The sequence below is a fragment of the Helicoverpa zea genome, chromosome 23, assembly GCF_022581195.2.
Source record: "Helicoverpa zea isolate HzStark_Cry1AcR chromosome 23, ilHelZeax1.1, whole genome shotgun sequence".
In the NCBI taxonomy this organism is placed as follows: domain Eukaryota; kingdom Metazoa; phylum Arthropoda; class Insecta; order Lepidoptera; family Noctuidae; genus Helicoverpa; species Helicoverpa zea.
Genome location: NC_061474.1, coordinates 8496213 through 8506508, shown reverse-complemented (window position 1 = coordinate 8506508; position 10296 = coordinate 8496213). Strand labels below are relative to the sequence as shown.

At 39.3% G+C, this 10296-nt stretch overlaps 1 protein-coding gene across 5 annotated transcripts in view; it reads right to left on the bottom strand.

Annotated features, from left to right (window-relative positions):
- LOC124642078 (C-terminal-binding protein) overlaps positions 1-10296 on the bottom strand; it is an 87581-nt gene that overhangs the window by 2176 nt on the left and 75109 nt on the right. For 4 of the 5 annotated variants that reach the window (XM_047180375.1, XM_047180378.1, XM_047180376.1 and 1 more), the window contains 8 exons: positions 8431-8558; positions 4731-4990; positions 4172-4303; positions 2874-3073; positions 2388-2487; positions 1845-1975; positions 1338-1493; positions 1018-1251 (listed from right to left, as the gene is read on the bottom strand). In XM_047180375.1, the coding sequence (XP_047036331.1) occupies positions 1018-1251; positions 1338-1493; positions 1845-1975; positions 2388-2487; positions 2874-3073; positions 4172-4303; positions 4731-4990; positions 8431-8513 (1296 nt within the window). In that variant the 5' untranslated portion in view covers positions 8514-8558. The remainder of the gene's footprint in view (positions 1-1017; positions 1252-1337; positions 1494-1844; positions 1976-2387; positions 2488-2873; positions 3074-4171; positions 4304-4730; positions 4991-8430; positions 8559-10296) is intronic. The other variant, XM_047180379.1, reaches the window with a different exon arrangement.

Below are 10296 nucleotides of genomic sequence, written 5' to 3'. Positions count from 1 at the left end.
TAAGCTGAATATTTGATTGATTGTTTGCACTGAATAGGCTTCGCATCTACCGAACCGATTTAATTAATTCCTTCAGTGTTAGCAAGCTACACTCTTTGCGCTGAACATGGACTATGTTTTATTTGGGTATGGAAAAGATTCTAAATATAAAGAAACAGCGGTGAAATGAATGTGGTTAATCTTTAAAAGTTAAGCACAGCATAAATACCTGTCAATATGTCGATGTAACTGCTCACTATATATCAGGATAGCTGTTGGGGATTACTTACATAAGTATTCCCAATCTCCCGACGCAATTGCTCAACGGTACCAGGATAGCACAACTTACATGAAGTGAATCCCTTGGAAGGCGGGTGTAACATTGACAATGTCGTTTACGTGGCAAAAGCCGTTTCATTTTTAAATATTGGTACTTAGTATCACGTGAGACTGGAAGGCAACCAACCGCAACTGAATTAGGAAAATAGCCTTTTCCTAATGATGACGGATGATAAAAAAAAATGGGCTGTCATTCCAATGACGTGAAGCGGGGCAGCGGTGTGTCACGATTCACCAATCGGCTGGCTTGAAATACACATCTATTACCTACTTCGCTTCAAAGGAAACAATATCTGGAGAGCGGGTTAGATTCTTTTTCTCCGCTTCACACTGCCTCGATCTGCTTCGACCCTCTTCGCCCGCGTCGAGAGAGGAGCGGAGACAGAAGGTGATTGAGTGACGCTTAAGGGTGCGTCCATATCTGGTTAACGCGGCACAAATGCTGCTCGCGGGTCGTTGGCGCGGCTCACGCGCCAGCAGCACGCCGGCAGCGCCGAGCCACTGCGACGCTTAGCTCGCGCGCCATCTCGAAGGAATGCTCCGTGGGGTAACGCAGCTTTGCTCGACTCAGCTTCGTTTTGTTTCCCTGGAAACTCCTACCTCTTTACACAGCTCAGCCTCGCTCTGCTCTGCTCCGTCTGGATGGGTTGCTAGGTTCTGTAGCGACATGCTGCGAGAGTATGTAGATGAGCGCATTACCACGGCACTGACCAGGGAGATGGGCGGCTGCGGCGTGTGCGGCGCGAGCGGCGGGTGCGGCGCGTGCAGCGGCGCGGGCGCGGGCGCGGGCTCGTGCACGGTGGTGGAGTGCGCGGCCTGCGCGGTGTAGTAGCCGCCGTTCATGCCGTCCGCGTAGCCCGCGCCCGCCGCCGGCGCCGCCAGCCCCGCGCCGCCCAGCACGCCGGGCAGGGCGCCGCCGCCCAGGAAGTAGTCCTGCGACAACACAACAAACACGTTACGCATCAACTAAATAGAAAGAGGCGATCATACTTCTCACAAGACCGACGGTGTAATTATACCTTGTTGACACAGTTGCGCAGACAGTCGGGGATGCGGCCGACGATGGCACGTCGTATCTCGGACGCGGCCATCTCGCGCAGCTCCTGCGCGGACGCGTCGGAGTAGAACGCCGCGTGCGGCGTACACAGCACGTTCGGCGCGTCCTTCAGCGGACCCTGCACGGATAACAAACATCAGCATGGCTATCCAACGAGGTAATGTTGCCAGCCTCTTGGGTACGCTCCCAAGTCGACAGCGATGGGGATGAATTTTTTGACGCTTTTTAGTTTTCGTTTTTTTTTTTACTAGTATAGTTTTTTATATGTAATGTAAATATTTTTCACACAACATGAATCAATTTACGATTAACCTATTCTGCTGTTCTACGCGATTTCACCCGCGTCCTGGGGAAACTTCTTCCCGCGACCGCGATAGTCCGACACGAAGGCTTCGGACTACTTATTAATAAGTAGCCCGGAGCCTTTGTGTTTTTAACTATTGGACTTGTATAACGGTGGGTAGTGTACCTGGAACACGTTGAAGGGCTCGTTCTCGTGCACGTCGAGCGCGGCGGCGCGGATGCGGCCCTGCTTGAGCGCGGCCGCCAGCCCCTCGTCGTCCACCAGCCCGCCGCGCGCCGTGTTCACCAGGAACGCGCCTGCAGAACGCAATATACACCTTATTCTATGGACTATTGCACCAACAAAGCGCCAAGACGTTGAAAAAGCAGCGCCGCTTAGTCTTAGGAGTATTAAGTACTTAACTCTTCGAATACCACGAACTCCAGTCTAATTTGAAGATTATGTAGACAGTGAATATGTACAGACAGTTGTGTTACTCGGAAGCTTGTACTTTACAACTTTTTTTGCAAGTGGCGAGGGGTTTTTCGGGGTGCTATTCGTTTGTAACTTTGACGTGAAAAGTAATATAATATATAAGGTTTTTTGCCTAGTTTCAATAAATAGTTTTGAAATTATACATGCAATAAAACAGTCTTATTCTTTACCATACTTTTAATATTTGAATGGGCAAACTAGTGCTAAACAATAGAATAATAGAACGCTATTCACCTGGGCGCATCTGTTTGATAGTGAACTCGTTGATGAGATGGTGATTGTGTTCGTTTAAGCTGCAGTGCAATGATACACAATCACTCTGGAATAATAGGTCCTGGAAATGAGAAAATATACACATTAAAATAAATCACAGTTTCTATTGCTCAAAATGCCAATAGCATGTAAGAAAGTTTAAATAAAGTGTAAATAGAAAATAACAGATTTTCTGAGTCTTCCCAAGTGAGATGACGGCAGATAGAAATATGGAATAGAAAACACTACACCTCCAAATAAAATTAGCCCTTATGGCAGGATTTATTTATTGACTGGGCGTCGACTTATCGTCTAATATGAATTTCACTGCTGTCGAACAGGGTCTCCCTCAATACTTATTGCCTAATCTAGTACTTATAATCTTCTCATTCATTGATAGAGTAGTTTTCCGGGCCGGCCTACACGGGACTCTACGGGCAATGCCTTCAAAAATTGTAAGGTGTTCACCTGAAGCGTGTAGACCCTGGTGAGGCCGAGCGACTTCTCGATGCCGTCGGGCAGGTAGGGGTCGTAGAAGATGACGTTGAAGCCGAAGGCCTTGGCCCGCAGCGCCACGGCGGAGCCGATGCGGCCGAGCCCCACGATGCCCAGCGTGTCGCCGCGGATGCGCGCGCAGCCCGTCGCCGCCTCGCGGACTTGCTCCGGACCTGCAGTATACCAACCAATCATCAGTATTGGACATAATATTCAGAGATCAAGTAAACGTTCTCACTGCCAAGTCAAGAAACTACAGACTGAATAACGCCTACCTACGGACGTATGGAATCTTTTTGGTGACGGGTACGTTATTTGTCATATAGAGACAAATAAAAGTATGTAGTTTATTACATACACCAATTTTAACATGAATGGTCATCCGGGAAAAAAAACTGTTTAGCAAGAAATAACTTCTAGAAACAAAAGAGTAAGCAGGCAGCAGAACAACTTTTATTACAATCCTAACTTTGCCAGTTGTTTTAAGTGTTTCTTTAAAATATATTTTAAAAAAACACACATAACCATAAAAATATTATTATCTTGGTTATGTGTGTTTTTCGTTAATGATTTGTTTACACTTAACCCACATTAATTTAAAAAAACAAGCATGTTTCGAAGCCGCAAGAACATTAATAAAAACGTAATCTAGTTAACAATGACTACAACAATGTTGAACCTTAACGAGTGTTTACTATAAATAAACGTAGAATAAATATATAAAAATAGCTTGAAGAATGTCTATTTTAATAGCCGACACGTGTGGAGCACGTAGTAAAGTAATTCACAACAGTAACGCATAGCCATTCCAATTCAAGGGCACTTTCCGTCACGCGCTGTCGTAGACATCGGTTTTATATCAAGTGTAAATTAGGATTATACATTATTTATTACGTATAGTCCCTATTAAATATAAGACGAGTATTAAACTGTTTTTTTTAAAGTTCCCCAATATCACCGTTATATCGTTTCCTCATATGTATTAGTGAATTCAGTTAGTTTTTCCCCTAAAACACTGTCTCAAACACTGGCACACATTAGTTGTGCAGTTTACAGTAAAGTTCTCGGATGTTTCAACGTATATGTTAATCGTGTAATTCATTAAATACACTCTCTGCCTGTTGATTTGCTTTCTGTGTATTACAGTACCCGTAATTTAAAGATTGGAGATTAAATTTTGACATTACTCGTCTCAACATTCTATCTTTACAGACCAAATCCACAGATAGATAGATGATTATCAGAATCCTCATTAAATAAATAAGGTGTACCTGTGAATTTTTTCCCTTCCCGCACCATGTTGGCGAGCCAGTACGTCCGCCGGTACAGGTTGAGTATGAGACACATGGTCGTGTCCGCTACCTCCTCCACGCCGTAGCCCGGCACATTACATACCGCTATGCCTGGAACATTTACATAAACACATTTAAATAAAGGACTACATAAAGAAGTCTATTTTAATCAGTCTAACTGCAACCTTAAGTCATAACTGCAAAGTTTAGTTTCACTTTAGCAAAAAGGTTTGGTGTAAACGCAGCAGCTATTTACACGAAGTCATTCAAACAAGGTAGTCATAATACGACCGTTAATCTCCAATAAGAAAATACTTAGCAGTTTCTAGGATCCTTTAATAGGTTTTTCATAAATAGGTTCCGGTTTTCAGGTAAATCATCAATACAACCCCTATTAGATCGTAGATCAGACAGATTCGAAACAACATTCATTAAAGGATACGCAATTATTTTTGTTATTCATAATGAGTTCTGTAATTAGACTGATCTATACAATAAACGCTGATAAAATCAAATAAACACCAATAAGAAAACTCACCTAATTCCCCAGCCGCTTTAACATCAATATTATCAACTCCGGACCCGATACGGACGATGATCCGTAACGCCTTGAACTTCTCCAGGTCCTCCTTGGTCAGTATAATGGTGTGCCACATGAGGGCACCCACAGCCTCGTTGAGCACCTTCTCGTGTATCTCCGAGGTTGACTGTGCATCGCAGAACGCGACTGTCGCCACGTCTTTTAGTATCGGCATCTCGACTGTACAGTCGCGTCCGTCTAATAACGCCACTAGGGGCCTGGAAATGATAAAACATTAATTAGTAAAATTATATAAATTAACAAAATATATGCTGCAAAGAGCCCATGTGAAATTGGGCAAGTCGGAAATGGGGATAACTTAATAATCCTTCAATTATTGGAAAATTACAATATATCTTAGGAATGTGATATTTTACGAAATAACAGCAGAACTAAGCACTTTCAGGCAATATTCTTAACAAACAAGGGTTGGATCAAATGGTTTAAGACAACAGTCAGGTAATGTTAAAAATGTTTTATAACAAAAACTTGTTATTTAACAATTTCAACATTATTCAAAACTAAGTTCCAACTAAACTAAAACCATTTTCAAAGATAACATAACATTCTTGAAATGTTATAGTTGTTTCAAGTTCCAAAGTTTGATAAACTTTGAAAGTTTTCAGTTTGCTCAAGTTAAAAAATATGCGAGAACTAAATGCATAATTTATGATGCGGTCTCACAGAAAATGACTTTACCTGTGTAGTTCTTTCTTCATAGTATAGTAATACAATGTAGAGAGAAAGTACTTTGATAGCGAATAACCCAGTGGCAATAAATAAATAACATCGTAAAACTTTACAATGACGCAGACGTTGCATAAAACGTAAAAGTGATAAATGCATAGTACCTACGTAACGCTCACGAACATTATCAAGCGATAATGTTTTACTGACATTATTAATGTAGCACGCTAGCAACCAACCATTCATACTCATACTACGTTATACAATACATACATACGTGATAAAATAGCTCACGACCGACAACCAATACAAAGAAAAAATATAGTACATAACTCCATCAAGCACGATGGAATTCCAAGAGAAAAAGTAAGTAAAAGAAATAAAGATCATAAAAAACAAGAATGAGCTAAGTAGCACAGTTAATAGAAAAGACAAAACGGAAAGAAAACAAAAGTCAGCAAACAAAACTGCAAAACTGAAATTCAGTCGCCAGAATAAACATCTTCTGAACTGGATGTGATAACGTTAGCCAGCTTAAATAAGATAACTATTTTACGTTTCTTTGTTGTGAGTGTAATTTTGTTTATACATATAAGTTGCGTATATGTATTGTCTGATACAAAGTTTAAATATTTAGTATTTACCATCTTTCCCACGTCAAATACGGTAACCCATTTCAACAACTACCCTTTTCACGACCAAACCGAAAAACTGATCAACAAAAAGCATTAACAAACAGAATTCAATTATATCCGCTCTTAAATCAATAGTAGGAACCTAAATTGACCGTTGACACGTGCAAACGCGTTCCTGTTCTATTTATAACGGGTCGCCATTGGAGCTTGGCCGTCAATTTCACGAACTTTTGCCGGTGGCTGGCAAAAACAAACGAAGCCAGCTCTTTACACATAGCTATTAACACTTTGGATTATGCCATGTTGTTTTACCGACGGAATGGTATTAGGTTTATAGGTTAAACAACTTCCTGTGAGGTCGTCTATTTTAATGCTTACATTGTGGTTTTAAGGGCTGCGGATTTGATTGCTCGAACTTGGTACTACCTGGGTTTTTCTATATAGATTTTTGATGCTTTGCATTTGATATGGACAAACGTATGGAATAATCAAATATATAGTTCTACTAATTACGAAGTTACTATTTTTTGAACAACCCGTTTATTGCGAAACATCGTAAGGGCTATTATATTTTATAAGCAGGAAAGGAGTAAATGCTTTCCAATAATAAATTATTCTCAAATAAATTAGATTTCATTTATCGCAATAAGTTCAATATGGGGGCGTACAAACAAATGCGCATTAGGAGTTACACAATAAATGAAGCGATATGGAACGAAGCTATTTCATTTGTAATTAACTAATTACAGTCATTCATTACTCGACGAGGTACTATAAAGAAACATTGTGATTCATTGTTAGCTGCTCAATACTTAAACTTATGACTTTTATTATCTTATTTTGTCTTTCATGCTTGTTTGATTGTATGTCTCTTGCTACGTCAGAATATACGAAGGGTACGGCAAAATCTGCCTGATCAATTCAAAATCTATTTAACATAATTCATGTCTATTTTCTTGTGATTATGGATGGTATATCATTACATCAATTTTAAAATTAGATATCAATCTATTAATATTGCTCGTTTGCTGTCAAAATATGCTGCGACTACGAAATAAATTACAGTATCGAATATCAATTACGCTTCAAAGTGGGATTTAATTAAAAGTTATCAATATAAAAACATTAGCATGTAAATGTTTACTAATAGCATATTAATGCAAACTGCTTTTTGTGGTTATTTATATTCTGTTATCGTTTGTTGTATAATAATTTTGATGTCTGATTGACGCACGTCTGTCTCGAGAAGTCTCTTTCTATCGATAGCACGTAGTTTAATTAGAAACTAGAATAAGAATTTCAATGCTATTTTCGAATACTGACAACTTTAAAACGGCTATCTTTTTGGACACTGAACATGAATGGCTTTTAGTAATTAAACCGAATAATACTTCGAACTACACAATAAATCAATCGATAATACCAAGGAAAGCTGCAAGGAAATCTGCAACACTAAAAGCATTCAAGTTTAGTACTAAATAACTTGGGTAGTCCAATTTAGATTAAGAGATACGCCGAACAGCAAAATTACAAGTTTGTAACTGCCAATTAGCTTTAGTAATAGACAAACCAAAATTAATGGACAAATTAAATTTCTAAGCAAACCGACAAATATTGGAAACTAGGAGAGATTGGGGATAGCAGTCGGGGACAAGTTGGCTAATCACGACGAGAGGACGTGCCCCCGGCGTCGCCCGGACCCCGCCGCGAATAATTAAAGCACACCAGTACGATTAAACTAATAATTTAAACTTTCGTCATAGCGGAGCGGAATTATTATTATTGCCGGGGAAAGTTTCGGGCGGCGAAACGGGAAAGTAATTCCGGGCGGGTAAGGAGGGAGTTTTCAGAATTCCAACAAACTTTTCCGGGGGCAGACGAAAACAGATTTTGGTGGCAAACAAAGAGGTCGACCCAGTGGTGTGGGGGCGGGGTGGCAACCCTTCGGGCAAGTTTTGATGGAAACCAAATAGGATTAGCGCGAGAAAAGAATAAGTGGAGTGAGCCCAATAGACGACGGACGTCGCTTTGTTAAGTTGCCACCCGCGTTCACTCGCGACCAGCTTACGAATTAGATGAACGACTCGGCTAGATTCGATCTTTGGTAAACTGTTTGAGTTTCTGATTGTGGATTGTGATTGAATTAAATCAGTGGCCGCTTCTACAATTATGTGATTTCATTATACGGAGTTAGTTTGGGTTGTATACTAAATTGTTATAAGTATTTGGGCATGTCAACATTGTTTACGTATTGACAGGACTAGTAACTTGTATACTAGGAACTACATTATGTATCTGATCTGGGTAGTTTAATTAGAAATAAGTGCGATATTCACCTTGACTGCAAGGGTCCGTTGGCGATGGGACCCCGCATGCTATCCATACGCGCTCTCTTTGGCAGCATCTTGCGTTTGTCCATTTAAAGCGGCAGAGCCGCTTTAATCACCGCTACGCAGCGCGTCACCTGGAACATACAACAGAATAATAAGCAACAATAGTAAAATATAAGGAAGACAAATAACTGATATTCCAGCCCAATATCGTCCTAAGCAAAGGGACGAACAAACATATCAATGATTTCTTTTGTTACTGAATTCAGCCCTGAAAAGTTCTTGATTTTACAAGTTTCTTTTCATATTCAATTATCATTGTAAACACAACTCTTTCTTAGCGACTAAAATAACACTTAAAAGTAAATTGAGTGATAATAACATTGCACTAAGGGAAATGCATTTAAAATATTTTGTTGGACGCATTCTCTAGCAACATTTCTGAGTAGCGCGCAGTTTTGTGAGAACGGAAACTAGTATTTCAGTTAAAGCATTATAAATGCACATTCGTAGAGCACTTTGTAGTTACATACATAGGCCTTCGATTTTTCGATTCGACCTTCTTACGATGGTTAATAATTTGTTAATATTAAGCTTAACTTCGCTTAAAACATTTACGATTATTATTCAGCCGATATCTTTTATAAACCTTTACATAACAAAATTCCCTTATGCATTCATATCAATATAAACAATTAAACATCTATCAAAGGATCTCATAAAAACTAGAACACAATGTAATTGTGTTCTAGTTATATATGTTAAATCAAATATTCTAAAAACGTAATTTATGCAGCATTGAATTACTGTCCTCGCGTTTATAACATTTATTATGCCTTGTATGCACCGGTTACAGAGTCTCAATGCAAGGGTTAACACGATACGCACTAGCCTAGGTCAGTGCCGTCCTATATAGTACCTTCTATGCATACTTTGCACTGCACTTCATAACCAGTTAATACAATGATGTTGATCATATTTATACACACGACTACAAGGGCAAAAACAATATCTTAACGTGTGAATAAAATAAATATTGTGTAGTTAAAGTTGCCTATTATATGCATAAATTATTATCCGCGCGAATAAAGTACAAAATAAGTTTATTATAGTATATAGGTTAACAATATAGTGACCTAAATGCGAAAATCAATTAACCAATAGCTGGAAAATGAAATAGTATTACAAAAAATCTAGCGTGGGAGTATCCCAGTTGGAAAGAAAAAAACACCTGAAAGAATTCTTCCCACTGAAAGTTTTCTTTAAATTGCACCAGTACCTTCTGATATTATCGCTTTCAAGCAAACAAACTCTTCAGCTTTATAACATTTGTATCTTATAGATATAAGATTAAACAACCAAAAACGTCCACTACATATCTTTACTATACGTCAGCTTTGATGGCCATATTCAATTTTTGATTAGTAAATAAATAACCTGTACGAACGCTATGGTTTTGAGTGATAATGATAGGTTCATGCACATTAAAGCATGGCGGTTGTATTGGGCAGTCATTAGCTGCCGGATGGCAGTTAATAACATGTTATTAATAATGCTATGTCTATGTTATTTAGGATATTGATGGCTTGTAAATGTAAACAAGATGAGCTATGAGATATGCTAGAGTTCAGTCACGGTTCATATACGTATCTGCTTTTATTACGTTAATTTCATTCAAGTTTTTTTAAATTATATTAAGCAAACAGTATCCGGTGATATTCTCGTTCTCTGACTACATAAAACTACTGTTACAGCCTTTTTATCGTCCCACTGCTGGGCACAGGCCTCTTCTCACAAGGAGAAGGATTGAGCATTAATCACCACGCTTGCTCAATGCGGGTTGGTGATTTCAGACTAAATAGTCCAGGTTTC